This window comes from Falco cherrug, chromosome 3 (assembly GCF_023634085.1).
Source record: "Falco cherrug isolate bFalChe1 chromosome 3, bFalChe1.pri, whole genome shotgun sequence".
Taxonomy (NCBI): Eukaryota; Metazoa; Chordata; class Aves; order Falconiformes; family Falconidae; genus Falco; species Falco cherrug.
The window spans coordinates 22,301,781-22,329,764 of record NC_073699.1 but is presented as its reverse complement, the minus strand read 5'-3'; the positions used below and the strand labels follow the sequence as shown (position 1 = coordinate 22,329,764).

At 40.6% G+C, this 27,984-nt stretch overlaps 1 protein-coding gene across 5 annotated transcripts in view; it reads right to left on the bottom strand.

Annotated features, from left to right (window-relative positions):
- Positions 1 to 27,984, bottom strand: part of TRPS1 (transcriptional repressor GATA binding 1) — a 219,689-nt gene that overhangs the window by 173,291 nt on the left and 18,414 nt on the right. For 3 of the 5 annotated variants that reach the window (XM_055705279.1, XM_055705278.1, XM_055705282.1), the window contains exons 2-3: positions 6,440 to 6,598; positions 2,495 to 3,423 (exon numbers count right to left, since the gene is read on the bottom strand). In XM_055705279.1, the coding sequence (XP_055561254.1) occupies positions 2,495 to 3,423; positions 6,440 to 6,476 (966 nt within the window). In that variant the 5' untranslated portion in view covers positions 6,477 to 6,598. The remainder of the gene's footprint in view (positions 1 to 2,494; positions 3,424 to 6,439; positions 6,599 to 27,984) is intronic. The other 2 variants (XM_055705280.1, XM_055705281.1) reach the window with 2 other exon arrangements.

Below are 27,984 nucleotides of genomic sequence, written 5' to 3'. Positions count from 1 at the left end.
CCCCAGCTACAACAGAACAGTTTGTTAAGTGCAAGGGGATCAATAAATCAGACCTTAAGCCCAGTCCACTTCTATTTCAAGTTAATTACAAAGGGATTATTTTCCTTTAGCCAGTACCTATACAAAATAATACTGTTTAGATGAACCAATTATTCAGGTTCAGTTCCCTCACTGTGTTACACAGGAATTTGACTGAACCAATTTTAACCAGAGCTCTAATCGATATGATCCCTCATTGCAGCAGGAGACACCAGCCACTCAGATGCCTGAGAAAAATCCCCTCCAAAATGGACATAGTAGCTATATAAACATGTGTGGGTGCAAAGGGGATTTTCAAATGTTCTTTTACTGTGTTTATGAGTCTGACAAAGCTGCTCTGTATCAGGAGTGGGGGAGGAGAAAGCATAAAAATATTAATCAGTTACTTATCTTCTGACATGTTCTGGATCAACATCTGGTGCATGTGCCAGTGATGAAGTATAGCATTTGCCACGAAAGCTTATTTAATTTTCTCTTCCCAAATTGGGCAGGGAAAATTAGCACTTTTAAAAATTAAGTTTCCAGATCCAGTTGTTGGTTGCTGCTTTTTTTTTTTTTTTTTTTTAATAAATTGCCAACATTGTATAGGCTGTCTGTTCTATTTTGGAAAATGTTTTTCTTCTGAGAAAAGACTGATCTTAAGTAGATTATCTATGGGCTGTTTCCTACCACTTTTTGTCTCCCCTACAGTATCTTACTGTCAGGGTTTAGAAGACAAGTATAGTCTAGGTTCAGCTGTTTTATTTCTCCTTCTATCAGTTCAAACTGAGATAGCTCACACATCTGTTTTATTTCTGAAAGCACTGCATAGGAAAAGTGTCCAGCTCATTCTAATCAAGCATAAACTTTCCTATAAATAACTAAGGCCCTAACGAAACAATTGTTTGGAGGAAATGAAAGTGTGTTTAGAAACTCAAATTCCTCTATAGTGTATGCCTGAGCTGCTCCAGTTTGCATGTCTTCCTGACAGCATGGATCAGTTGCTCTAAGATGCTGTCCCCGGAGTCAGCAAACTGAAACTATAGCAGGAAATCCAGGTATTAACATCATACTATGTGCTAATTATAAACCATCATTTCACATTCTGACATTATTCACTTCTAACCTCTTTTAACTAAATCACGTATTTGCTTTCTAATCACAGTTTGACAGGAGAGAGTGTCTGACACGAGACAGTGAAGTGATCTTTTAATAAGACAACAGTTCAAAGATTGCAGATTTTACACATAGTAATGACCTCAGTTTCATCTGCTGCTCCACAAAGAAATTATAGAATTTCTGAAAAAAGAGGACAAGTTTAAATCACTTAAAAAGCTTCAAGTTCCTGACTTGTGTTGCCGTTTCAGCTTCTTACTTGAAGTTAGATGCTAGCCATCTTAACCTGTCTTGCATAATTTCTTTCCTACAGCTACAGTCTCTGCAAGTATTTTAAGTATTTTCCATCTCCTAACTTCTGATTTTAACATGCCCTAGAGTTTTCTCTGGTGATTACTACCAGGTTGGACACCACATATACAAACATACATTGAAACTGAATGGACGTCTGAATCCATTCTGTATGCAAATTTTGTTACTTTGTGGGTTTTTTCCTTGAAACTTGAATTTTTATATCATAAAATATTGACGTATCCTGTGGCATCTCTCAGCCCACTAATGAGAGGATTTATTTTTTTAAATCAGCATCAGGTTTTTTTTAACTAATTAAATACTAACTGGTAACAAACTAACAGAGACTCCATGAAAAAGTTTTTGAATCCACTCTTTTCTTGGTAAAAATAAGATATTTTTAATTATTTTTTTTTTACCAGCAGTATCTGTAGTTTTTTTCCTGCTCCAACTAGATGAGAAAATAACTGAGGCAACAGCCCTTTCCTTGCAAGCTCACTAACATGAAGGACAGCACGGATGACTGTTACTTTTTGAAATGTTTTAAATACCCATTGTGTATCCTGTTTTTCTGGCACTAGACAACTTTAGAGTTGCCAAGGCTTGCCATTTATTTTATCTTAATAAAGAATCAATAAGCCAAATCTTGACTTCCAGCAGCTGATAATTTAGGATTACATTTTTAATTTCCAGCTGCTGTCTTTTGTCTATCTGGTTGTTATTTTTCATTATTATTTGCTCTTTTCTTTCCATGATAGCAAATCCTTCAGATATGATTACCAATTCAGCAATTTGCTTGTTTGCTGAATAAGATCTTTTGCTATTGATTACCACGACGACTAAATCTTACACAGAAATATCCCTGGTCAAAAAGCCAAGCACTCCTCTACTGTACAAGATGCTCAGCAGACCTGCAAAAACCCTGGCCAAAACAGACCAAAACGGTTCTTAAGGTTTAGGCAGGTTATATGAAATACATTAATCATGTAGGTAGGAGAGGCTTTGCAAATAAGTGACTTTGCAGCGAGAAGGCGGTTAGCAGAAGTGGGGAGTCTGGGAAAATACAAACCTGCACATCGTAAGTCCCATTTAACAAGACAGGCCTCTGGGAATTGATGTCTTGCAGCACCCCCGAAAGCACAGTGCGGTTGACTTTCTGGAAGTCTTTGGAGTGGCTGAATTGCACCATGTTGTGGAGAGCCAAAATTTTAGTGTCGAGCTCAGCGTCCTGCCTGGTGCGGTTGTGCAGTCCTAGGTGGTACTTGCGGAAGTGTTTGATGAGATCTGTGGGGTCATTCCCATAGTAACCGTATCCACAGATGTTGCATTTGAAGTCCTGAAGCTCTGGAGACAGAGGTGCCGTATCTGGGTTATCATTTACCAACAAATCTGCTTTAGATTTGTTCAGCCTTAAACCTCCATCTGAAGGCACTTGTGGGTTTTTTGAGGCCATGGGGACCGGACTTGAGCCTTGGCCATCAGTTTGACCACTTTGCACTTGCACTGTTTCATCTGAAGCTTTTGGCGACATCTGATGCTCCTCATTTGTCTCCGCTGCATCTCCTGACGGGGTACAGACCACATCTTGGGTGTCATCTGCATCTGATTTTTGAGGAGACTTCAAGGGCTCACAGATTCCCCCAACAGCTGGAGATGAGAAAGCCAGCATATTTCTGTCTGTCACCTCATCATGAGGGAAGGATGGAACATTTCCTCCCTTATTGTGGCTTTCATAATTGAAGCCAGCCTTTTCACTCAGCACTGAGCTTTTCAAGTCCTTTTTAATGCTGGAAGATGGCTCTTGGACATGCATGCAAAGTTCCTCCTTGTTATTTAACTCTGCCGCATCACCCTGGTCAGTGTTTTCTTGCATCTGCTCTGCTGAAAATTCTTTTTTCCTTCCACACTCTTCACTTTCAGTACCTGTAGACTCAAGGGTCTGTACCTCACCTTCACTAGCAACGTTTCTTAGAGGGGGGTTCTTTTTCCGGACCATATCTACCACAGAAAAAAAAAAAAAAAAAAAAAAAAAAGAATAAAAGGGGGAAAAAAAAAGAAAAAAAGCAAAAAACCCTATAGAATTATTCAAGATATATAACATTATAAACCTGGCACTTTTTAAAGTATTCTGAACTATATGAACACATCAACTTTCCAGAAATTTTTTGTCAAACATGTTTTTAGACTATGCAGAAAGCTAGAAGTTTATATTTTTAAAAAATTATCACACCGAGAGTGAACTCAATTAAAAAGAGAACCTTAAAGTCTATAAAAACACTGCCATCAGAGTGAGTGAATTACAGATTTCATTATCTTTTCAGAAGATAACAGTCTAGCAGAAATAATTGTAAATTAATGTTTCTTTTATAGTAATTTAAAAAAACTACGGGGAAAAACAAACTTTTGCAGGCTAATGTTCGCACACTGTACAACTACTTATAATGTAGCTTTGCAAAAATACACCTAAAAGACATAATCGGGAGAACTTAAACAAGTTATTAGGAAGGAAACAGATTTAGGACAGTAAGTAACTTGAGGTTTCAGAGAAAGTATTTTTCCTAAGCAAGTATCAGTTTCTCTATAGCTAAAGTTCCCCCTCCTACTGCCCATAAACTTCAAACAGGATTATATGGATATTCTAGACTCTGGTCCCAGTCTATTATTCATGTAATTAGTTCTATTTGCCAAACAAAGAGAAACTAACTTTATTAGGAAACCCGTTGTCAATAAAATTTTACAGGCCTGGATCCAGACATTTGACACTGCTGTGTGGCTGAGTCGGGATCTACCCTAAAAACACCTGGAATCCACATGGATCTAAACAACCAAACCTTCCTCTGCTCAGTTCTCCTTGCAGACACAGTCCCTATTGCTGAGTCTGCCAGTACCCTTTCAGGATCCTTTTAAGAAAGCTGCGACAGGACAGCAGTGAAAATCAGAGAGAGAGGAGGAATCTGCCACAGGTAAGTTAGCTGCTAGCTGAACAGGGGACATCATGGAAGAGTAAGTCATCGGACTATGCAGGTACTAAGCCAAATTCCTCATCCGCTACAAATTTGCACCATCCCCAGCCTACTTAGAGAAAACACATACATGAGACTTCCCTACACTCTCCACTGTGTGGTTCTGGATTTGATATTCACCACCAGCTGGTTTGATCCATTTGTGTTCACATGCCAGCTATGGGCAGAAGACATATGTGCTACTTTTTCTATGCTCTTATCTTTGCCAACACTGTATACAGCGATGGATGTCTCTCTTTGCCAAATTGCGTGTGGTCCAGTGCAGTACCACATGTGAGATGTGAGCTGCAGGCTCAAGCCGGAGGCCCCATCCCCAGGCTAGCCACGGCCAGGCACCTACGGAGCCACTGGATATATGGATTGCTCTGCAAAGGGAGGACCACCTGGAGATTCTCGGAGCAGCACTGCTAGGCTCCAAATGGTGCCATACGCAGACCGTTAAAAGCTGCCGATAACCTTCTCAAAACAGTACTTTGAGAAGTATGGCTGGGGACAGAGGTTAGAAATAAAAGAACAGGCGTCTGTACACCCTCTTATTTACATCTGCTCTACATGAAAGGGCACTGTACGCTATGTTGATAAAAACAGACAACTTCTTGGGGGAAGTGTTCAACTTGTGTCTTGGGCTGGCTCTGTTGTCTTTGTGGTTGAGCCGATCCACAGGCAGCATGGGCTACAGCGAGATAGCTTTCACACAGAATGCCAGCTCGTGTTACAGAAATTTTGACACTCTGTGTGGTCCTAATAGGTTTCTTAAATGCCTACTGTGATTCCTTACTGTAGAAGACACACACACTTGGGAACCCAGTGTCTTCTCTTTAATGTCAACCACACCTACCAGAATATGTATGCACTTAATTTTACTTCCCCCCCAACCAATAACTTCTGATTGAAGTCACTCAGAACTAAGAGAAAATAAAGATTTCCTCTTGTGGAAAGAGAACTATTACAACACAGACTCAGCCTACTGAAACAACATGAGCAGGTATATCATTTAAGGTATAAAGATAGTCCTCAGCTTTTCAGCATTACTGCTTTCTCTGTGGGACTCCACAAATGGTCTTGGTTAACACACACTAAAAATATTTGTAAGCATCTCTGGGAAGTGTTCAGCTAAGTCCATGTTTTACTCCTGGTTCCACATCCCAAATCATTTTTAAAATAACTTCTGGTTAACTGCAATTCATGGCAGAGGACAGAGAAAGGAGTCCTGACTGCCCAGTGCAGAAAAATCAGAAATCGACAAAGTAAACATCGTGACTGTTACCTCAGTCAAAATTAAACAAAACTAAATGTAATGTTTTAAAATGTTTTTGTTACAGATATTTTTGGCAGATAAGGAAAGTTTAGAGATTTGCTATCTTCATGGCAACTGACAGAAGAGAGTCAGAGAAAGGGACAGAAAAAAAATCCCTATAAAGCAAAGAAAAGAAAAATCTGGACTGTATATAGGCTAACTAGACAGTACTCCAGATCTAGATACTTTAGTTCAAATTTTCCTGACGTATTTGTGAGCCTGTGTGTTAATGGAGGGGGAAAAAAAACCCTGTATCTGTCTAATGGAGCTTTTTCATGCCATGTTCTACACTTGGAGAAAGAAAGGAAAGAAGATAACATTGATTTAGATATTAAAACTTTCTTAAGTTGAATTTAAAAGTATTTCCCCCTCTTTTAGCTTTTGAAAAATCATCTGTCATTTATTTGCCTGATATCCACTCAAGGGGACAGTAAGAAAAGACACAGAGGGGTTTTTTTGCTGCTGAAATTCCACCACTATCATTTTTCAGAGACATATTATGTAAATAAAACTGTATTTGCAATACTCCTAAATCGAAGAAAGCATCCCCTAGCAAGTCATAAGTTAGATACAGAAAGAATATAGCCACTCTGAAATTATTATCTCTAAGACAAATAACAGATTGCACAATGTTTTATTGTGTGCCAAGAACGTTTTCAGTTAACAATTTCACTTGAAAAAACGGATCACATACTTGTAAAATCATACCCAGCATTGACTTCATAAGGCATGTGGCTTTAGAGTGCTTTTTACAATTATTAATTCTATTAGTCAACTAGCAGGCGGGCTAATGCAATTGTCTTAGAAGATGCACGGAAGACACAGAAGACATTTTGAGAGCTGATCTGTATATCTGCAAAACAAAACAAAAAAAGGTTTTCCTTCCTAAATTATGCATTCAAAATATGGCTTTTACTTAAAAACATTATTATGCCTATTGTACATTCACATTCATCTGTTAGTGGGCACTATGCAAATAGCGGCTGCTGTTCTCTACTTCCATCAAACATGAGAAATCCCATAGCTGTCTTCTCCTCAAGACAGACACGCTCTTGCACACATAAACACACACACAAAGACAGACAAAAATTATCTCAGACGTAATGTTCACCAAAAAACAGGTTTAAATCAAATTTAAAGTAAGCATTGAAAACAAGCTGGATAAATACTGTAGAAAATAAAAGTGCCTTAAAAACTCACATATATTAACAGGTATTGTGCATCACACAGGGACTGGCTTGATGGGATAGATAATGGAATACAGGTAACTGGCCCACATCCTGCCGTGAGCAATTGGAAGTTACCATCAGCTGGCTGCCTCATGGCCCACTTAAAACAAATTTAGCTGTGTCACTGTCGTTGTTAGTGGGCAACTTCCAACATCTCAAAAATGCCGTTGCAGTAATAAGCACGTTTGTTGGATGTTGGTAAAGAGTGATGAACAGCCATTGGCACTACCTTTTCATCACTGGAAATTATCTTCCCAAAATAAAAGAATTACTAAGCCTGATGTGAATGAGGGGAGTTCTTGAGAGAAGAGAACTCTGGCTAAGGCTCAAGTTGCTGAACTTGTCTTTGGGCTCCATAATCCAAGGTTTAGTATCTTACTTTCATTATGCTGAAATTATCTTTAAACCACGTGGGTATCTTTTTTACCCGATATAATCACTCTCCGCTATTTTAAAGTGGAAATAATAATAATAGCTATATATTGTTTCCCTCAAAACCCACCAAGGCTAATCTGCACAATTCATACATCTGCAAGATACAGACTTTTCTGTTCAACACTCATTCCTATCAGTTTATCCCTGGAAGCAAAAAGTGGAATCTTCTTCTAAAATCAGCTTGTAATTCAGGATAAAAAAATTACCATAGTGACTACTGCACTTCATTTAAAAAAGGAAAAGAAAAAGCAAATTCTGATAATCAATAGTTTCTTATGCCTGGTGAAGATAATGGCTAATTACCTGCTAATCATCAGCTCCCGCAATGGGTCACTGCTGTTGCTCATTACTTACTGAACGCAATGACTTGTCATCAAAGCCTATTGCAACATTATGGTTGTTGCCTTGTGCTTGTGCTGCAGGTTTAGGTCAGATCTTAGTCATATGCTCTTTGTAAGAGAATAATACATTTAGAAAGATGTCTGAATTTTGAGATGCCACTAACTATCTTTGTACAAGTAGATGCACAAGCAGAGGAAGAGCAAACTGAGTCAAGGGTCTATGAAGACTGTGATATTATCAGTCAATATGCTGCAGCAACAAAAAGTTAAATGAAAATACACATTTATATTCAACAGGCTCAAGTAGGTCCTCTTTGTTAAGGGATAGTAAAATTAATACTTTTACACTCATGTATATTACACACCCACACACAGACATATAATGCACATACGGCGCTTAAACATCAATCATTTTGCCAGAATAATGCAGCAAAAAATCATTAACTCTCAGTGTCTCAGCTTAATATATGTCTAATACTTACCTATCTCACAGGAGTGTTGTGAGGCTTAATTAATTAGTGACTGTAAAGCACTTTGTGATCCTCTAATGAAAGGTGCTACATAGCACAAAGTATTATTAAAATCATTAGGACCACAAAAAAGCCCTGTGGAATTCCAGCCTACACTGTCTGTTGGGGTTGGGAGTGATCTTATTATTAAAAGGAGACTGTCAGACTAATTTTCATAATTTTTTCAAGATCTTTTTTTTCCCCCTTTGCTGTTGTGATAGCACGTTAGTAGCTAGAAATTTAATCTTATCATCTTAATAACATACACTCATGTAGTTTGTTACTGCAGGGCTAGAGAAGGGAACAGGGCTTTTGGCACGCATCTGGCTTTCCCTTTTAAGAAAAAAAAAAAAAAAATTGAGAGACATATTTTGACACCTTCCCACACTCCACCCCACCAGGACAGCGATCATGTGAGATCGCAGGATACTCACTATAGCCGCATGGGAAAATACTGCTGTGGTTTTAATTTCTCTCTCCTTTTTTATTTTTTTCTTTCGCAGGGAAAAAAAAAAAAAAAAAAGAAAAAAAAACACAAAAAAAAACCCCAGACAAAAAACAAGGCACAAAACAAACCCCAGCTTATTACACATAAATAGGCTACAAAGGCTGTCTGCTGTGCTTTATATAAAAAACCCTTAAGTGTTCAAAGTGTCGGCTTCTATCAAGCACATAAAGTCCTAACCGATCTGGAGCCTTCTCCCTGCTCTCCATGTAACAACCGAGCAGCTGTGAGGCACACGAGCTCTCGAGCCAGAAAGCTCCTGTCCTCAGAGAGTGAACTTGTGGGAAACCGTCCCCGCGGTGGGCTCGGTCTCTGGGGAGCCACCCTGCACCCAGCCCAGCACCACAGCCCATCCCGGGGCTGGCCCAGACTGCGCCCAGTGCAACCAGAGAGCAAACAAGCTAATCAGGACAGCCCACAGCTCAAAGACCTGTATGTTTTCTAATTTAGGCATTTTTTAAAAAATAATAATAATAATCTGGAAACACACTGGAAACTTCAGGTGAACTTGCTGCCTTCACTGAAAGTCAGAGCACATTAGATGCAGACTAGCCCCAGGCTCAGACACAGTGGTACAGGACTGGCTAAAGCTCCCATCTTTCCACCTTCCCTCATGGACGCTCCAACAGTGAAATGACAGAAAAGAGACATGTACAGCTTCACATCCCTGCCATCTCCAGCTGGGACGCAGAACTAGAGGCAGTCACACACGATGCTTCTCCCCCAGCTTTGTTTGCCCTTCTCAGAGCAAGAACAAACCCAATACCTGGCCCTAACCTCTCTCTGCTGAGAAGGGAAGAACAACCCCTTTTGTGTAAGGAACTCCAGAATCAGGCCTTGAACCATGGGAGGGCAGAATAAGCTTAATGACCAGCAACTCCCTCTTCAACAAGACCACCTCCTCGCCCTTTGGCACCAGGGTCTTCAAACACATCATACAAGACAGGGGACATCACAGCGCTAAGCAAGTGACAAACCAATTCCCAAAGGACTTTTTGAGCTATGTAAGTTTTTCTACAAGCCCTAAAACCGCGTGGCCACTCCTTCCTGCCTGGGATTGCTTAGAATACAACATGCCTCCTCGTATCAGTAAAAACTGGCAGGATCAGACATAGTATTTGGTCAAAATGTATCTGCTTGATATTCTACGCTCTGCATGCTCCACTGCAATTATGATAGCTTCATCAGTCTAGAAAATGCAAGGAGAAAATCATGCTTTGTACATCACACTAGCAGAGCAGTATTATAGCAAAACACTTACTGTTTTTCATTGCCTCTCTTCTGCATTTTCAGACTCTTCAGTGTGATTACCCATTTGCCAAGAGCTTTTTGCAGGTTTTTTCCCACAAAGTTTACAACAAAGAGACAAGTGAAAAAAAGCTGCAGTCTGTTCAAGCTTGCTCCTTCCCATTTACATTTACTTTCCCAACATTGATTGTTCTCAAATCTCTGAAGGTGCACTTTCGGACATCTTAAATCCTGTTCAGCTACAAAGTATCATCACCTTCAAACAACTCTCATCAAATAAATCTCTAATTAATTCACATCAAATTAATTCAGAATGATCTTTTCTATTACCATATGCTTCAGAGCACAGCACACATTACTAGTCACCTAGCCACTGGAATAAATCTAACTTTTTCTATGGGTACAAAACAGACACTTGGTCATTTCAGAGAGTTTAGGAGTGGCATTTCAAAACAGATTGGTTGAGCCTACTTCTAGACACTTACTTCATTTTAAGCTCACTACCAGGGTAATCGTGCATACACTTTCAGAAGAAACTGAAGTCAAAAGGTGATTTGTCTAAAGAGGTGACATGGCATGGAATATTACAGTGTCTTGTAACCAAAATGAAGAATTCTAAAACTGCCTTCATTTAAGGATGCCTGAGCATGGCCGTTTGCTGCTCTGCATTTCTGACCAGCCTGCTGCAGAGAGCTTTTTCCTACCAGACCGCCGCTGCCATCCATCCAGGATGGGGGAGCCCAAGAAGGCAAAGATTCACTTTGCCCTGGCTTCCAACCGAGGATCTAAAAATGCTCTGTAAACATGACAACCTATTAAACCTCAACACAGCTTCTGAATGAAACAGGAAAATTAGTATCACTGCCATTGTATGGATAAACAAAACTACCTATGGATAGTCGCGAAAATCGAGGTGTTCAAAGTGACATGCAGGCAGGGCTCTTAGCTACTGACTGAACCTGGTTTCTCTTGAATGTCCAGGTGCACATCCCTCTCCTCTCCCGTATGTATTTCAGTAGAGAGCGCATCACCCTAGTGCTTGGCAAAAGGCCAAGATCCTGTAATTTAATAAGGTACAGAAAGAGCACCTCATGCAAAAGTCTAAATGCTCTAATTTATCATGACAGTTATGGGATAAACTGACATTTTATTTGTATGCAAATTAGCTTCCAAAACACCATTAAAAGGACACACTTTCAGAGAATATTGTGCCTTTGCTTCTCTGTTCTGCATTTATCTAAACTCAGCTTTGTGTATTCAAAGAAGTTTAATTTTTATGTATCGATGCTGCTTTGCATGCTCCCCAAGTTGTTGTTACTGCACAGCAAAGAGAATCTAGCCTGATTTGCTTACTGCAAGAAAATAACTGACTTCTGCCAGGACTGACACCTCCTAGGCGAGCCCTGCCATCCTCACTGAATCTTCTGGTTATTCTATTAATTTGCTGCTGTTACACTTCATAGGACTGTAGAACATTCCCTATTAGATGAGACCAGAGGTCCATTTAGCCTGGTGTTCTGACTTGGAGAGCAGCCAAAACCAGATCCTTCAAAGAAGCTTCAACTGCCTTTGGACAGATACAGAATCACCTACCTCCGTGAAAAATAAATCGCTCCTACTCCTCAACATTTAGACAGTGGCTGACTTTCTGAAGAGTAAGAGGGTTTATAGTCTTTAATTATCTCACGTTCTACAATTTGTTGTGAAATAGGTCTGCATATCCCCACTTCCAATAGAAGTGTCCAGTATCTACCTGAACGTTACGAAGATCCTGATATCAGTGACATCCTGTAGCTCTCTTTACAATCTAATTATGAACTAAAATAGAGCAAATATTTTAAGCATTTTGAATGTGTTTCTTGTCAATGGAGTAGAGTTTCCTCTCCATTCTGTGCTAGGAAGAATCAAAGATCCTCTAAGCTGTGAGCGCATCTATCGCATCCTCCCTATTCATCCTGTCTTTAGGGTAAACAACCACTGTCTTTCCAAACTCTACTGGTAGGTGTGGTGATCTCACATGTTTCAATTTCTTTTCAGCCTAAGTAAACTCAACGTTCTTTGTAATCCAAATGTCCTTTGAAGACAATGGGAGTTTAGGGTTTGCAAATGACTCAGAACTGAATCCCAGTTGACTGTATAGGCAGAAGCAAGCTCAATGCTACCTTGAGATGAAAAGTGAGAGAAGAAGGTGACCTCCTGGCTCCTAGGCAAGAGCAATCAAGTATGGATACAAGACGTGACTCATTTGTTCTTTTGCATTAAGAATACAATGGACTGATCCTATTTCCCTTGAAGCTAATGGCAAAAGCTCCACTGACTCTGACAGAAGCAAGACTGTGATGTACCTTTCTGCCAAGTGAGGCCTGCAATATGAAGGAAAGTCATGACATTTCCTTTGCCCAATCAAAACTTCAGTCAAATGGAACCAACAATTATCTGGGAGAAGAAGAGCAGATGGAAGGGAGAAAGAGGATGCTTTTGGCTAGCCTTCCAGAAAAGTTCAAATAATTTTGTTTCCAAGTAGAGGCAAAAAACTCCCATTTGAAATGGGGTTGAATTTTCAGCTGGATCAAAACTAAGCACTGGGAAGGAGGCAGAAGTCTACAGCCTGGACTTGAAACAGCAATACTGAATCATCACCCGAGAGGGCATTATTGTAGTACTTTTCCAGCCAGACCAGAACCAAGATGAACATGAGTTTGCAAAAATGTCTTTTTTTTAAAAGAAAAAAATTGGCAAAGGTTTCCAGACACAAGTTACGTAGGTAAGAGAGGGCAACCAAGGGCAACAGAAGTTGAGCCCATGTACATCAAAGCAGACTTTGGGTTTGGGTACCTATCCAAACTGAGCCTTCAAAGGTTCTGATGTTGCCCTATTGTTTAGCTTGAATCTTGTCTAAGCTTGCTCAGGAGAACCCACATTCAGAATTATGGGAGAAGGGAAAAAGAACAGACATTTTCCAAACTGTGATTTCAAAACAAAACAAAAAAATGTAAATCTACATGCTGCAGGGTAATACTGGTAAGCGTGGCTAGCTATTGTTGCTCCATGCTTTTTAATTTCCATATATTAGCATTCATTGCTGACATTATTAAATCCAAAGTTATTTGGATGCTTTGATCAGCAAATTGAATCTTGAATCTATATATGATGTACCTATATTCACATGAAGTTTACAAAACTATTATATTTCCCTATTCTAACTCTTCCCCCCACATGCTCTGAGTTTCCATATATCCCACAGCCACACATTCCAAACACAGACTATTTTATTTAGTAATATATTCAAGAATTTAGATAAAAAGAAAAGCAGTGGAAAATGTTTGGCAATCTCTATATAAACAGTTTCTATACATTTGGGTTGAATCATCCAGTAAACTCTCATCTTGATATGCCTGTGACAGATAAAACTTTCATCACCAATACGCCCTCTTGACTTGGAGGTCAGGAAACAGGGAGATCCATATTAAAAAAAAAATCTTCTACTCTTTATGGCTATCACAAAAATTAACATCACATTAAATATAAGCAAGTCAGAATTTTGGCTCTGATTTTCAACTCGGCACAAACAACCCCACTCTCCATTGTGAATGGGGGAGAAACAACAGCAGTGGCAACCACAACAAAAGAGTGGATTGTGTGTGCCCTACACAAAACAGAAAGCTGTGCCTATTCAAGAAATCTTGGCCATTTGTCAGAAATTAGAGAACTGATGTTGGAGCCCAATATTAGCTCCAGCCAAAGCAGTGGTGAATTACCTTGCCTTTGGAATCATCCCTATTAACTAGGAAAGATTGTCTGTTGCAGCACATATCATATGGTCCCCACGCAGACTCAAAAACACTGAGCTACTTTCTTAAAATAAAACAAAGTAAAATGAAAAAAAAAAACCAAAAAAACACACCACCAAAGCAAATGCAAATGGATTCACTGTGAGTGGTTTGTCTATTATTTGCCCTTTTTATCTCTTATTTATGTTTCTTTTCAAGCTGAGGAATGAAGTGAAATGCAGATGAGAAAGCTACTCTTATAATGCCTCCACCGTAATGATTTTTATGAAACTGCTTTAAAACAGAGAAGCATTTTTCAGATAGCCGTAAGTATCGGATACCCATATTCACTGGGGAATATGATTTCTGTTTTACCCATTTCAATTCTGGTCAGAAACAGAGAAGGAGAGCACAGAACAAGGAGACTCCTCGAGACTGCGCTGATGTGGATTTGCAACAACTCCATGTAGTGAGCGGTGGCATTCCTTTAAAACTGGCAAAGGGTGTCAGCGTCAGCCTGTTGACTGCTGGATGAATATATATAGTGCAAATAATGCTGTTCTTGAATCAGTTTTTGCCCAACACCCACATAAACTTTCCATGGGAAAATCTCATAACGCCTGCATAAGTGATTTTATGAATCTAGCTTTCAGCTTTTGATAGAAGATTTCTTACTCTACTCACTTTGATTCTTTATTGCGTGAAGGGGTAGTGCCAAAAGCCCTCACATTAGCCTCAACCATACAGCCATCAGAAATTTAATTTAAACTCTGGCAAATTGCCAGGATCATAAAACACATACAAAAAAGATTTAGAAATTGATTATTTTTTATCTGAGGGTTAAATACGCAATTTCCACAAACACAAGGACAACACAGGTTGCAGAACCCGCACGCTGCAATGTATATAGACAGGCACTAAAACTACCAACAGGAGTTGAGCAGAAAACTGCAGCCTGCAGAGAACAAACAGAAGTGGACAGTAGTTCCTCCCACTGAAGACACATTTTTGAAATGGGTTGGGACATTAACTGTATCTCTTTTCCATCAACAATACACCTAAATGCTCCTTTACTAAAAAAAAATAATAATCTAGAAGAACTTCTCTTAAATAACTCACATAGAGGTACAACCACAGATTACGCTAATACTTCCATTCTCAAAAATCCCCTATACACAAGCGAGCCTTACCACATTGCTCCTGTCTTCCTCCTCAGAGCTGCCTTCTTGCCACCTCAATTCCCAATCCGGTACCCCATCAGTTTTAAGAAATATCCGGCAACGATGTAGGGCTGATTTGCACGGGGATATATCCCACAAAAATGGAAAGCTTTTGCCATGTTTTCACTTATAAAGAAAGCAACTTATTAAAGCAACTTCTGGGTTCACTGGCATCCTGGAGTCTAAAAAAGTCCCAAAATTATTTGCAGAGGCTACAACAGCACCTTCTTTGAAGTAATGTTGCAACTTGTGCAAAGGAATTTGGGATGTACCTGAGATCTGAAGGTGCGGGCTACAAATTAACACAGCCAATTAGGTGGAGAAGCTGAGAGTCCAACACAGATGGGGCAAGATAACCACAACTGAACAAAAGGACTGCCAAATGTAAGCCAGTTGGCTGAGTATAGATTGTGTCATCCTGCTCAGCTAGCTGCTGCCCAATCAATAATCTGTTGCTGTTTGCTCTTTTATGCCAATCAATCCCAGCTAGGTCTGCTTCTAATTTTCCAATCTAGGAATAGCTTCAGAACATCCACAACTGTTATTTCAAACAACTCAAGAGATAAATGTTTCATCCACACATCAGCGTGCAGATTCTTCCCAAAATGGGACTAGTCAAGAGTAAATAATTACTCCTGCAACAGTTTGATCTGATAAACCACAAGACATAAGGCTGCAAAAGCGATCTTTGTACCATTAGCAGTCAGGAGCGAATCCAGCTTCTAAAATTACTTGATTAACTGATACAGGACCCAAAAACTGTGATAATTCTGTAGAGAATGTTTCTCAATAGATACAGTCATTTTTTAGGGATTAGCATTAGCTATAAATTTCTTATCCTCTGAAATCTGGTACAACTGGATTTATGCTGCAAAGATGCCTTGCTTTACAAGAAGACAGAGATGAAATCAGAGCCAATTAAATGTAAGCATCTCTTAAAACAATTCTTTTGTTAAGCAGTACGTATTGAAAGAATAAGAATACATGAGAGGAATTAGAAATTATCTTTGTAACTTGTCTGTGGCTTCTCTTTTTGTGAGTAATAAGAACAGCGCAAGATCACACCGATAAAAATCTAAATGTCATAAGACATTCGTATAACCATTTGTATGTAGATAACAAGATGAGTGTATACATGCATACATGACATAAGGAACAGAGACTGCAAGAAACAGAAGTCATGTATTTGTGAAGTAGCTGATACCTGGGTCTTCTCCAGCATGAGAATCTACTCTTCAAACCAAATATAGACTTGAGCCTTCCTTTTTTTTAAAAAAAAAACCACCTTTTATATCATTGAATCCCACAGCATCTTGATAGGCCTTTCCCCATTAATAGAAATAGAATGACTCTTTATGACTCCCAGATCTAAAGCATTGATTTGATTTCCCATCCTATTACACACCAAATTGTTGCAGCTCTGGATCTCCTCTGAGTCTGAAAGAAAAATGCCCAACAACTATGCTTGTAATACTCGCTCTCTATGCTTGTAATACTCGCTCTTCATCCACATGCAGCAGAACCTACATACTGTTCCCATTTTGCTTGCTCACAAGATGGCATGCTTGTCTCACCTCAACCCCACAAATAAGTCTGTATTATGCTCACAGCATCAGGGATAATTAAAGGTTGGGCACGGAGGTGGTAGCGCTGTTAGTGAGCGGAGCAACGTGCTCTGACACCATTGACGGCACCGGCACTGCTGCAGGTATGCCCATGCTGCAGTGCCTGCAACACTGCGTACACACAGACCCACCAGTCCTCGCTTCCCGAGCTCAAATGCAGGAAGCAGTAGGGGCCTAGAAACTGCAAATCCCAGAAGAAAAAAAAAAAAAAAAAAGTAGTTTCTTTAGCTGAAACTGAACATTGTCTGTTTAGAACACCACTGACATATGAGCTAAGGGGTAGTTGTGCGATTTAACAGTACGCTGTAATCTGGACAGTGTACACACACTTGATTAGGCTCTAAAATTACTGAAAATTACCATGTCCCTTGCATCTTTCTAACAGCTTGACATATCGATGCCTAATGTCTCATTATGTTTCAATTTCAATCATAACTGTAAATGACTGGAAATAGAGAAGAACAAGACATAAGATTTTGGGGAAACAGGGGAGGAGGGGAAGAGAGGATGCATTATAGAGAGACTGGACTTCAGAAACTCCCTGAAAATATTAAAATCAGCAAAAAAACCGTAATTTCAAACTCCATGAAACGGCAAGTCTACAGCAGGTAGTGGAATATAGATTACACACTGCAGACCCAGTGGTTCACTCTTCACAGGCAGAGAATGTTAAGACTTGTTTGGATTAAAAGAAACATCCCTTTTTCTTTTTTTCTTTTCTTTAAAGACAGCTGTGGGAAACAGAACAGGAACATTGTTGTACCTGTGGGTTTTGCTCACATTCCCCATAAAAGCTCTAAGAAAACAGAAATGATACCACCTTTTATTTTAGCTATAGCAAGAGTGCACAAAGTCTAGGACTTTTGTTCACGTGGCAAGCAGACATGTTCAATTGTACATAGAGGCCCTTCGATATAACCTGTGTCCTTTAAGCCGGTAACCAGCTGCTAATCACTTCCCACTAATCTCTACATTCTGCCCTGAATTCACAGCATTGCAAGTCAATCTGGCCCTTGAACAGGGCAATAAGGAATTGTCTTAGGCTGTGCTGGAGCTGGCCTGTGAACACTGTAACTGAGATTCAAGAAGTGAGGAAATGTCAATGGTTTAGGCGTCAAGATGAGCAAAAGGAAGACCATTGTGCAAGCTCATACCACCACAACGATGCTGTGCAAGCTGGAAACAGTGAACCCACAAGAAAGCACTAGACAGGGATTTCTTTTCACTGTCAGCTGAAATGCTTCCTGTAATTATAAATATACAAAGGTTAAAGTGAGAAAATGATTAAAATGCACGGAGAGAAAATTAATTCACAAAGAAACTCAAAAGATTAATCAACAATAGTCTATCAGTATAAGATACTGCGTCAACACAGCTTTTCTGAAGCAGACAGCCTGGCATTTACTTGCTTTGCTACATGAGAAAAAAACATCAGAGAGTGGGTACATCTAAACTGTGGTATACACTTCTGCAGCTCACAGCTCCAAATGCACACCCCTGGCAACATCCTGACAACACATCAGAATATCTGGTTTGGCACCATTCTCCTGCACACTTTGGACACCCTCAGTAAAAACACAAGCGAAGAGACAAAGTGCAACGTGCGCCATCCAGCAGATCAGGATTGCGGTGCCTGACCTGCAAGAGAGATACAGCAACTGCTCGTTGCTGGCTTATGCTTCCTGGAAGTACTTCACACCAGCAATATCAGAGAGACACTTTCTTGCTCTGGTTTCTCATGCCATTTTTTCATTATTATTTCACCTCTTCCCCACCCCCACCCCCACCCCCCTTCTTAAATAAAACAGTGGATCATTAAAAAACAGGAGGGGCAGTCCTATGGTTAGATGAGTAGCCAAGGACTGGAAAATGTCTCTTAATTTCCTTTGTGTCCACAGAAAAGCAGCATCATATGCTAACTGCTCCCACTCCAAAACAGCTATATCATAGCTATGTTTATACAGTTTTTGTAACGCTCATCAAGAAGTGAGCCAGGTCTTGAGGCCAAATGACAACGCAGAGGCTGAAACTCTACTACTTTCTTCTCAAGTCACTTCTTTCCACTTGAACTAGTCCATCAGGGTCTAAAGTCTCATTTCAAACAGCTGCATCACAGATGATCTAACAAGACAAATACTCAAGTGAGTTTACACAGAAAGTACTACGGAAACTGGCTGACGACAAAGTTTGTGGTATCTTCAATCTAGAGTAGCACTGAGACATCATACAGAAAACTACTGAAAATCACATTGTAAGTTAGAATGAAAATTAGTAAGGAAAAGTACATGTTCTATGAAGTAACAATCCTGGCACCTTATTAACTGTAAATGATATAAGAAGGAAAAAAAGGAAAAAAACATAGTAGTTGACCATAACTATAAATCAATCTAAATCACACTCCAAAAAGGCCTTATTATGTCCCAGGTAAGAATTTTTGCAGAAACAGGTAAGTAATAATGTCACAGATGACACTGCATTAAGAAAACTATTGAAAATGTCCAAAAAAGATTAATTTTAACTAAAATTAATGAAGATATAGAAGGTGGGACTCTTCTCTATATGAACATGTGAAGTGCCACTCATTTAGACTAGCAACACAATTGCTAGCAGCAAGTAAACATTAGGGAGGAAAAAGCTTAGGATCACGTTGGCATAAGAACAAATAGACTAGCCATGATTAACTTTGGGCTGAAAATGAGAAGGAAGGGTTTTAACTGACAAAGCAGTGAGGCTATGAAACATCTTTCCACCAGACGCAGTCAAGGCAAAAAAAGAACACTAACTAATTTTAGGATGAAGGTGGGTCACTTTATAAAAGGGATTATAGACAGTGGTTGATGTTCAAAGAGCTACCCACTGCTCACAATTCCCACAGAACTTGAGGACAACATACATGAACCCACTTTTTCAGGGTATGCATAGCCTTACCACTGTTCCTTAAAAATGTACATGCCAAGGATACTGTTTCCTCAAAAGCAGATGGAGAAAAAGCTATTCTTTGTCTCTATCCTTTTTAAAAAATATGTACTTACTCTCCTAGTGACTTTCTACATCCTCCTTAAAGCCAACAGTCTTAAAAAGACAGTATCTTCCACCTCCAGAGAAAATACAAGACATGTTTCCTACTTGGGCAGAATTAAGTGTGACATTATCAGTACCAGATCTTTTGTCAAAATGCCACTTCCACCATTTCTATCTGTCTGTCTTACAAGTCATTTATATGTGTGACTGTGCCACACTCAAAACAGGTACTGTAGAGTTCTTTCTGTATTTTAAAGGCCGTTTAGTTATTAGAAACACAATGAGCAGGCAGTTCTTGAGCCCTCTACATAGGTTCACAAAAGACATATCCAGGGCTGCCCACACTGCTTTGCCAGGACAACCTAACCAGAACTACATTTAAGGGGGGGTGGGGGGAAGTAAAGTTATTTTCAGTAAATTGTACACAAAGCCTGAGTGGGACAGAGGTCTACGGATAGGAAGCATCTAGAGTGAGTTCCAGGCAGTTCGAGACTACACTTTGCTGGTCATCAAAAAAAAAAATTGAAAGATTGCTTGGTCGTTTTTTGTGGGTTTTTTGGTAAGACAAAACACTTGTTAAAATTCTGAATGTTGCAGTTTTCAAGTGAATTTAATCTATGTAGATGAAACTAAATAGAGAACAGGTGACACCTGCTGCACTCTCTACTAAAGAAAACAGAAAGTTTTGCTCTGATTTAACAAGGACAGAACACTACCTGCCTCCCTGCTTGTTCTTGGAGCCACCCCACATCCCTAGCTTGTTGCAACACCCCTGTTTTCACATAATTCACAATGCAAAACAACACCAGCAACAGATGGCTAAGCAGAGAAGCCTCATGTGGTCAAACTGACCAACACAACCCTTACAATTCCTCAAAAGCTTTTTATGGGGTTCATTTGGGCCTGACCAACCTTCATGCATTATTTTGGTTTAGCTATGTAAACACCAGGCCATTTGCTCTGAAGTGTCTTCTTTTTCCTGCCACTATTTTTTTTTTCCTTCTACTACACTGAAATGCATTTAAACACGCAGTTATTTACGTAAGTACTGTTTGCTAGAAAAAGGGCTCTTTGATAATCAATGATTTGGCAGGCCTTTCCAGAGTCTCATTTCTGCCTGACAGATCACACGAAGACTTTTTTCCCCTGGTCATATATTGGAGTTTTTGCTTCTGCTTGTACAAAATGCAGAGGTTCAAGATCTCCCCCACAACATCAGCACAGTGCAGAGGAGAGGGGAACCCTGACAGAACTCAAAAGGAAAGCTTGATGACGCTTCTCAGCAGAAGCAGACTTGTCTCTGGGTCAAGCAGAGGGTGCCATGGGCAGATTCAGGAGCCAGGATCTGAGGGTGCAATTTCATGATGGGCTTAAGCTGTGCTGGCCCCGAAGGAGCCCTGCCCTCCCCTTCACCTGCCTGCCCGTGCCCTGCCCTATGCCGACACCCACGCCCTGCTCCTGCCCAGGGGCTGGTGTGGGGCTAGTCGGACTGTCCCTTTCCAGGCTGAGACTAAAGAAGCTCACTTCTCTGGAGAGCCATTCCTAGCAAGTTTCCAGCCCAGCTTCCATCTCCTTTGTCTGCTTTCGCAAACAACCATGGGACCACGCTAGTGCTGGTCCCACAGAAACCAGGAAAGAGCCACACACCTAAAAAACCTCCAGCAGTGTCCACACCAAACCATTACCTGCTCCTCACCCCAGAAACACTACTAGGCAGTTCACCACACTGAAGGTCCTCGGCCAGAGGCCATGATGCCTTGTCTGCCTGACCGTGAGAAGGCTCTGTGCCATCCAAGCGCTGCCACCCACCCATGCAACCAGGCTGCTGCACGCCTGTGGTCCGCCTCGCCAGCATGAGGGGAAAGCAAACCTGGCAGAAATGGTGCGAGTGAATGAAAATCAGCGGTACCATAAAGGAGAGAGTGGTTAAAAAGACTTTTTTTGGGGGGAAAGAAATTTTCAGCAGAAAACAATCTCTAGCTGGCAGGAAATTAAGTGCTGTCTTCAGAAAAGTGAAATCATTATTGCAAGCAAACTGATTCATTAAGTAATATGCAGGGGAGGATTATAATGCCTTCCTTGTCATTAAAATGCTTTGAAACTACACTTCTGTAAGATATGCTAATGATATTCAGCTTTTGTATTACACAGCAGAAGCTATGCTCTGGGTGGAATTTGGTGTGCTGTGTTACACGGAGAGTTCAGGCTAGAAAAGCAGTTATTAGTTCCCACTGACTATAAACACGTTTAAAATGCACACAAAAATTGGCCATACCATACAGAAACCAGATGTAAAGATGATGAACTGGTCCACACCACGCGATACATTCCCTTTCCACCCAGGAACCTCCTTCTACGAGTGAGAATTCTCTCTTTGGCATACTATTCTCTATAATTAAAAGCCCACTTGCATGCTGAAAGTCTATTCAATTATTTTTTTTTTTCCCTATGTCCATACCTGAATGCTACTAATAAGGAACAACTATTAGAAATAAACTGACAGTTTATATTTACCTTTCTACCTGGTAGTTCAAGGAGTTTTATTTCAGTGAAATTAAGTTCTGGCGTATTTTGACCAATTTACTTAAGTCCTTACTAAAAATAGCAAAATGCAGGCTCCAAACCCCAGTGGAATTGGCACAATCAAACTTCCATGTGATTTATCAGCTTCACTGTCACAGTAACTAACTCGGTGCATTTTTTTGCTTGGTTCTCTCTGTAAGCTGTCAGGAGAAGTCACTCTATCAAACAGAAATGTAACACTATTTTTATTGCTTATCTCTTTTGCCCTGGGTTACATCAGTAAGTCATCTCCCTCCGTCAACTTGACAAGAATCTTTCTGGTGTTGACCTTAAAAGGACACAGCTGTGACAACTTCATGTTTTTTTTCTTTTAATAGTTCTCAGCTGAATACTTGTTCTTGGTAGTCCAGGGTCTTCCTCAAGCACGTTTTTACCCCACGGGTAGACTGAGCACAAAGCTTTGGTCATTCAATCTAATAGTATTTTCCAGCCTTTATTGCAAAATGCACTAGAGAAGTCAGAGGTAGATTTTATTCCAGCAAACCATGATTAATTACAAGAGGTCTTCTAGATTTGGTCTTATTTTCTTAATACTCTGTAATTAATGACTGTGAACATATATCCTTATTTCCACAGCCTTTGCTCAAGATGTTAAGAACTCCACTCCCTGGACTCAATCCCCCCTGGCATTTTCACTCATGTTACATAAATAATTGTGACTGACTCTCCCCGGGTCCCAGATTTTGAAGAACAGGATCAAAAATCTGCTCAAGATATCAGAATGAGGAAGGAAGAATACATTATGAACTGTACACTATCAACCTGTCTTAATACAATACCCCAACCAGGGGACATTTGAAAAATACAAAAATATTTAGGTAATTTGAAAACAGCACTTAGTATTTCTGCCACACACTATCCAGTAAATACAACACATTACTGATTTAATGAAATAATATGATTTTGTGCCAGACCCCTCAAAAAGTGAGGAGGAACATGTACAGGACATATTTCAAATTCACTGCACTATTAGCACTGATGGCTATTTACACAAATATAGACTTTAATCACAGCAATTTATACATCACCAGTTTTGCTCATGATTTAAATTGGCAGGCCAAAAACATCAACATACACATACAATGAGGTTAAAGGAATAATTTGTGTTTTCACTGTATTTATGAGAAGTGACAACTCAGGAACTAATTATTAAAAGATGTCAGCTGTAACTAGATATAGTTGTTTTATCAAAGGAAGGAGTCTTCCTTTGGGTAGTGACTTGTATACATCTTATCTATATGCACTTACTTAAGAAGTTAGGCAGCTCAACGTCATTTTTTTGTGTTTCCACATTTTTATGTTGATACGTATTACAGATTTCATTCCATGCTTTCTATTTACTAGCTAATCAGGGTTTTTATGGCTTATGAAAGTTGGAATTAAATTAAAAATCATTAAAAACCTCTTTAAAGTATTGGTCGTCAGTTCAATGAAGCCTGAGGTATGTAAGAAAGAAAAAAAAAAAAAAAAAAGGATGTTTACAAAACCTGTTTTGCATTTAAAACTAATTTAAACAAAGAATTACATGTGATTTGTTCACTGTACAATTGTTCATCCAATTGTTTTGGTTTAATCACATTCTAGAATTAACAAATTTCATCATCTCACGCTCTATTTTCATCCATAGAATGGAAGAGGAAAATAAGCTTTCTGCTGCTTCCCCCCTCCCAGTTTCGGGTAATCTTAGTTTTGAAAATGAGAGTAACTGAGCAGAATGTAAAATGGAGAAAATAGTGTCACTGCACCAGCAGAGGAAGCCTCTGGCAAAAGCCAATTTAATCACTTCCACAAACGGTTCCAGGTGTTTAGCTAGCCATTTCCACCAGGACTGTGGTGTGACTTTACTTAAAACTTTGGCAGCAAATAGGTAAATAAACACAATCAAACAGCACATCAAGCTGTGTAGACTTATAACTTAACACAGATCAAAATCTGAAAGCCTTATTTTAAAAAGATAAATATTTAAGCCTTTTTTTAAATATAGGGTTTTCTATTTTTTTTAAAAACAAGATATTTTTTCTTACGCGTTCATTATTAGGTACCTTTGTTATTTATATTAATTAGTTAGGCATGCAATGACTTTTAATATCTACTGCAGTAGTTTCATATAACATCTTTTGGGATAGAAAATATGCTTTAATATGCTATACATTAAAAATCAAACCACATACATGATGCTACCAGTTTAGCTATGCTCCTGCAAGTATCTGCAACATCAGACTGTTATGCATGATGATCACAGAAGAGAAAAAACTGACTGGCAGAAGCCTCAATGGGCTTAAACCAGAACAAAAAAAGTGTACTTAATTTATGAGCTGAAAGTCTGTCTGCACTTTGGCACACACTGCACATCACACCATGTAATTTTATAAAAATCAAATAACTTTGCAAATCACTTCAAATATTTCCATTCTTATTGGTTTTAATCTTGTTTGAAAGGAGAGAAAAAAATTACAGGATGAAATGAAAGCAAAATGTAATGATCTAGGACCATAATTCTCCTGAACGAATGTTCCTAAATGTTTGGAACATGGACCACTGTCAAACTTCAAATGTAACAGGGAACCACTATGCAGCCTTCACATCAAACTTTTAATTAAAAACCCTAAATGGATTATATGATACTGCAGATCGGTATCATACCATCATTATACGTATCTGCAGACCACAATTTGGAAACAAATAAATTAAAGCATTAATTTTCCAAAGGGAATGCTAGTCTCTGTGCTCCTTGGAATACTCATTCTATGTATTGAGATACTACACAGTAGCTCAGCATGCAAATATCTCAAGACCTCCATTCTCTGAGTTTATAACAGTACAAGTGAAAAATACCAGTTTGAGATGGGATTTCTCTCATGAAATGTCATGAGACAATTCCAAGATGATTACATGAAAAAATATTATTTTATCCAGACATCTCCCTCTCCATCTAGATCGCTGGCTGGTTTTTTTCCACAACCAACCTGACCAGGCTCCCATCCTCTCTGTAATGAAGTACTGGTGAAGGGAGGTCAACAAAGTGATTCCCAAAGCTGTCTAGAAAGGACCAGGCTACGCACAGGGAAAGCTCTACATCCTCAGGTCAGGCTTCTCACTGCAGAATGTAGGAGAATTTGGGCAGTTATATATACACACATATATTATTTTTAATATGTATGCATTTGCAACAGAAAACAAAATTGTTTCATATGTATGTGCATATAAATATATGAAGGCATTCAGAAGGAGGTAAAGAAGGGGAACAAAAAAAAATAATTAAAAAAAAAAATGCTGTGCTCATTCTAAGGGCTGTATCTAGGTTTCTTGGGGACGGGTGGGGGTGGGGTACAGCGAGCGCGGCCTGCTCGCCGCCGCCGTGAGACCACCGTCACCGCTGTTCTCTGCCCAGTGCTTGAGTGACAGAGCGGGGGCAGCGCCGTTAACCACCGCCGCCGGGGAACCGGGCACAGAGCGAGGGAGCAACCGCCTTCCGCAGCGCTTCCGCAGCGCTTCCGCAGCGCTTCCTGCGATAAGGCGGCCCGCGCCGGCACCCCCGCGCGCGCGCACACGCACCCGCAGCATGCGGCGCAGAGGCTGCATGCGGCGCAGAGGTGATCCGCAGCCCCGCGCCCTGCTTTCGCCAGAGGCGCTGCCGGGGGCGCTGCGGGTCGGGCGGGATGGGGAAACCCGCGGTGCCCCTCCCGGTGCCCCCTCGGCGGGCATCGCCGGCGGGAGCCCGCCCCGCAGCCGTGCTGCGCCGTCAGGCGCGTTCCCGACACGGAGCCAGGGCTGAAATCGCTGAACAGAGGAAGCCGGACTGATACAGCAGTGCAGCTGCGTTTGTTTCCTTCCCCCCCCCCCCCCGCCCCCCCCCAAGGCCGATGTCAACAAAACCTTCGCTCCAAGCCACCGCATCCCCCCTACCCCTTCCCAAGGTGCTATGAAGTCTTTAAAGATTTGCAAATACGTGTAAATAAGGTTGGGGAGACAGAAGTACAGGCATTAACACCAACACGTCCCCATATCATCCGATAACTTCCCCTTACATGCACAGTACAATACCAGTTTGCTGATCACAGCTTTTCCACTGTACCAGAGCCAAGTGCAGGCAATTACTTACACTTATGTTGACTTTTATAAGAGATAACAGCTATCTCTATGGAAAAGCCACAAGCTGGGGTTTTTTTCCCCTCTATTTTTTCCTTTTTTATTTGTCTTTCATTACTAAACTAGTTTAAAAAAAAAAAAATAGGGGTTTTGTGTAAGTCACCGCTTCACCCAGCCCTCCGCAGAACCCACGAGAAGAACCCGCAGCCTCCTCGCACGGCCGAGGAGCACTTCCCCCAGAACTGGGAAGCCCTGGGCGTACCCCAGCCCCTCCAGCTTTTAAGAAAGCCGAGGTGGGTCCCGAGACCCAGCCAGCCCCTGGGAGGCGTGGAGGTGCCCGGGCTGCGCCGGGCCGGGAGCCCCGCAGCCCCCCAGCAGCGCCCCGCAGCCGCGCCCGGGCAGCGCCGCAGCCCCCTGGGCATCGGCGTGTCCCGTCACGCGGCGCTCCTGCCAGCTGCAAACCGCTGGGATCCAGGTGAAACAAGCCACATCGGGCCCTTGCTCCTTCCACTAGCCATGTCCCCCTTGCCAAGATAAAGGCAGGAGCAATCTACGCATTTTTAATGCAAATGAGATGCAGCCCTCAGGCGTTTAGCAAATTGCCAATGCATTGGGGATGCCCCTGCTCTTTTAGCTTTGTTTCCACATGTGCTGAAAGTTGATGAGTGCTGGTTGTGTTTTTCTTCCCACCACTAAAGGACACAGTACAGATATAGGAAGTTGGAAACCCGATGTTTCAGTAGCGCTCGCAGACCAGATGGCCGCTGCCAGCATCTTTACTTATTATAACCAGTACGAGTGCCACTGCACTGGTATTTCTAAAACTGATGTTGGGTAATCATAACTCTGAGCCAGTACCTCTGAGCAAAAGGAGAACATACTGCATTTATGGAGTCAGCATCTCTGCGTTGGCGTTTTAAACAAAACTACCTGATGTTTACGCATTTGAGGGAAAAGATTTCTGCATAGATCCACCTGTATTCATAAACCAGGGGCATTTCACCGGCTGCAGAAGCATTACGTGACAGCAAATGAAAGAGGGCTTCCATTGCCTTAGTATGAACTCACATGTGTGTTTAAAGCAGATATTAAAAATATGATTCACCGTAATAAAGACACCCCAAACAACTATTTAAAGTGATTCAAAATACAGCATTTGGGGGTGGGCAGGTGTCCACACAGTGCACCTTCCCCTCCCCACCCCCCCAAAAACCACACAAACTCCAATAATAGTAATAAATAGTAATGATAATGGCACATATTTATACTTTATCCAGAAGTACAGCTAGGCTCTTAACAAGATTAGGTCTCGCTTTCAGTTTCACTCACCAGTGAACTAGTCAGCTTGAGGACTGCGTTAAAGAGGTGTGGAGTGTTACTTAGGAGTTACAGAAAGTACATCGGCACGTTAAAGAGACAGAAAAAAACACCAGTCCCATAATCTATATAGGGAAATGATGGCTAAAACAGAAGATACGAGTCTAACACACTGTTAAATCTTTTCCTCCCCAGCGCAGGACATACAGAGTAACAGGAGCTCTGGATACTTACTAAACTTACGCAGAAGAGTAAGTGGGTATCTGTTGCGTGACTTACAAAGCCAGAGGACAAAGAAGGAGCAAATTTTTTGTGGAAGCCTTGCATCATATAGGCTGTGTTTGCCT